This window comes from Oncorhynchus masou, chromosome 5 (assembly GCF_036934945.1).
Source record: "Oncorhynchus masou masou isolate Uvic2021 chromosome 5, UVic_Omas_1.1, whole genome shotgun sequence".
NCBI classification, from domain to species: Eukaryota; Metazoa; Chordata; class Actinopteri; order Salmoniformes; family Salmonidae; genus Oncorhynchus; species Oncorhynchus masou.
The window spans coordinates 50469393-50473033 of NC_088216.1; the positions used below are offsets into that span (position 1 = coordinate 50469393).

General features: G+C 41.9%; 1 protein-coding gene across 1 annotated transcript; it reads right to left on the reverse strand.

The window, feature by feature from the left end:
* Window positions 1-1119: 1119 nt before the first annotated feature.
* LOC135527135 (caveolin-2-like) lies at window positions 1120-2968 on the reverse strand. The gene is made up of 3 exons (XM_064955784.1): window positions 2625-2968; window positions 2015-2202; window positions 1120-1870 (listed from the first exon to the last, which is right to left on the reverse strand). The coding sequence occupies exons 1-3, from the start codon at window positions 2862-2864 to the stop codon at window positions 1720-1722; spliced, it is 579 nt and encodes a 192-aa protein (XP_064811856.1). The 5' UTR covers window positions 2865-2968; the 3' UTR covers window positions 1120-1719.
* Between the last annotated feature and the right edge of the window lie 673 nt (window positions 2969-3641).

Consider the following 3641-nt stretch of genomic DNA (forward strand, 5'->3'; position numbering starts at 1 on the left):
GGACGTAGGAAAATTGCAATTGGCTCAGAACAGGTTAGCATGGCTGGCTCTTGGATGTACACAGAGAGCAAACATTAATAATATGCATGTCAATCTCTCCTGGCTCAAAGTGCAGGAGAGATTGACTTCATCACTACTTGTATTTGTGAGAGGTATTTACATGTTGAAAGCACTGAGCTGTCTGTTTAAATTACTAGCACACAGCTCAGACACCCATGCATACCCCACAAGACATGCCACCAGAGGTCTCTTCCAAGTCCAGAACAGACCATGGGAGGCGCAGAGTACTACATAGAGTGAAAACTACATGGAACTCTATTCCACATCAGGTAACTGATGCGGGCAGTAGAATCAGATTTAAAAAACAGATTAAAATACACCTTGTGGAACAGCGGGGATTGCGAAGCAAAACAAAATAGGCACAGACACATGCATTGACACACATGATAACATACGCACTATACGCACACGTACACATGCAAATTGGGGTTGTAGATATGTAGTAGTGGAGTAGGGGCCTGAGGGTACACACTTAGTGTGTTGTGAAATATGTTATGAATGTATTGTAATGTTTTTAAAATTACATAACTGCCTTAATTTTGCCAATCCCCAGGAAGAGTAGCTACCTTGGTAGCAGCTAACGGGGATCTGTAATAAATACAAATACAACTAAAAATTATTAATTTGTGAAACATGGTTCACTTCAAATACAGTGAGTTTGCCTGTGCTATTGTTGAATTCATTGAACTGCCCATGTACTATTTTGGTGAAGGCAGATGTCTTTCCAGGATGAAGAGAGATGCGTCCAGACCCTGAGCTGTGAAGTGAAGATAAAGGGAGGGCCAAGGAGTTCATCCTATTGGATGTTAGCATGAGAAAGGCGAATCATACATAATGAGGTCACCTGCAAGCAGATTGGGTGTGAATGAATAAATTCAAGATTTGGATTGAACCACCATTCATGAACAAGAGCCTCTTTTACCCATCTATTTGAATCTAGTTTCTGTACTCAGTACAACATTGATATTCAGAAAAGGGTGTGTCTTTTGAAGAAGAGAGATATTTCAATGGATTAATTTTGTGTAAGAAAACAGGTCTGATATTGATATATTGATCATAATCTATAACACTTTATTTAAGATATATTTCATTTTTATCAGAATAGATGAAGACAAACTTGACATTTTCTGCAATACAACAAAAATAGTGGAGGTACATTTTGAACTGCGTGGTCAGATTTGATAAAGACAACACATTATTCCAGTGCCGTATCTGAATTATATGAAATGTGGTCATCAAACAAGTGAATCATCTAAACGCTATCACATAATGCGGAAAAAGTACACTTCAAAGCACACTTCCAGTTTATACTAGATACAAATTTGACCCTAAATGATTGAGCATCCTTTACACATTCTCCTTTTCACCTTCACTTGTGACAACTTCTCAAATAGGTAACCAATCTTCTTGTTGGAGCTTGATAAACACTTTTCTTCAGTCTTGATCAATCACACTGATCTCAATTCAGCTGTAAGGTACCATGATCCACCAAAAGGCCTGTAGTTGTGCCCCTGGTCGGACCCTAGAGCATCCTACAAAGCTTAGTCCAGCACTGACAGTCTCCCCAGAGGGCATTCCATAGTAGGGTAATGTTATAAACAATCCCATATTCCCAATCCTGTTCTTCCTATTATCTGGGTGTGAAGTTCTATCATTCCTTCATTCCTGTGTCAGGCGAAGTCTGATTCCACTGTGGCACCTTGCAGCACTAGTGAGGAATGGGCGGACACCAATGTCCAGTACGATGCTCCATAGGCTCTGCAGCCAGTATGTGATAATAAGGATGTAATGGACGCATGGGCTGAAGAACCTATCACAGTTAGATAGAGAATACATGGAGGAACAGAAGAAAAGGGAAGACAAGAGAAGAAAAGAGAAGAGAGAATTTCAACATGTTTCAACATTTATGGTTCATATACTATCAGTGGGCCTTGAACTGATATTATATACCTACCATATGTGTAGGAAGCTGAGGATGGCGAAGAGCAGTGCAGTGATGATGGATATAGGGACGGCCAGCAAGACAGTTACTATCCGGTAGATCCAGACCCTGGTGACCTCGAACAGGGCATTACTCCAGATCCACACTCTGTCTCCGCTACGCACTGACACCGGCTCCGCTATCACATCCTCAAAGGTCACCTAAAGGCAGAGTCATAGTCTCAGGGTGGACGTTCCCACAGTTTCCTTTCAAACTACTGCACATTTCCGCCACTCAAAGAAATATGGATAAGTGCAGTCAATAACATGTCCACAAGAGGGCAGTACAAGCATAGAAAACCAACTGTGAGAAACCACAGACTGTATTATTGTAGAACTATAAAATGTTTCAGATCTGTTTGCTAGTTTTAGTAATTAGGTTTGACTAATTGGGTTAAGACAGATTATATGCTTGACCCCACATCACCTAATATTACTATTGTGACAGAATTACTCCTTTCAGATGACAATCCAGAAATCACAAAGAACTCATTCATGAAGTCATGCAAATTAACACAACAAATGCGGTCTTGTCAGCACTTAGCGCCTGCGTTGATGCATTGATGCATGTTTGTGTGAAATACCTTCAGACAGTCGTTGACTCCTCTAGGGTCTCTTTCTTTCAGCAGGGGCTTGGTGTCACTAACGTCAACTAACGGGGACACAGCCTCCTCTTCATCCATTCCATCCCCCAGTTCAGCCTTCCATAGCAGCTGAGGCTCCTCACGGTCATCATCCAGGTCTTCGGCAAGGTCTTCATCATCAGAGTCTCCTAGGTCAATCTCTGTCCCCACTGGATCTGCTTCCCTCATCATGGTGCCCATTCAAAAGAACAAACAAAACGTTTTTCGAATTGATTTGAACTGAAGAAAAAAAGTATTCAAACATGAGAGAGCAACAGGACTCACAAGCCCAGGGCCAGAAATAGACTCGCTCCACCCACAAAAATACCTACACACTCCCACACACTGTCAAACCGTGACACTCTAAGGCAGAGGGTGACCAAACAGGCTGTTTACACGGGCGTGGTCAGCAGCAAGTGGGTTATATTGGGAAAGTGAGACTGGCCTGGTTGGAATTTTCAAAGGGGCTCTGGTGTGTAGATCACTTCCCCATACCCAGGCTCAGGCCCAGGGAGAGGGGAGATACCCTCCCTGCTGCAGGATATAAATACCTAGAGAGGAAACTATGTTCTGCCTGCTTCTATGATTATAGACGGATCTACTCATCTGATCCAATAGAGACTTTACATTACAGAGGACAATGACAACTCAATAGGGTCCTGGTTTTGACTTGCAAAAATGTATGAACAGAAGTTTTAAAAAAAAGTCACTTTCCACTTGATATGGAAAGGAGAAAGAAGAAACAATTTGCACACGAAACTTTGTAGAGTGAGCCAAAATTGTTATATGAATGTCATAGTGATATGGCAACAGGATCTCACAAACACACTTAGATAGCCAACGATATCACAAGAGCACGTAACCTAAGTGGTGATTAGCCCGCCCTGCACTCTGTGACTTATTAGAAGTGGTAACTTTACCTGGCCCGGTTCCCACAGGAAGGTATTGTAAACCAGTTCTGTAAACTAGCATTCTTAA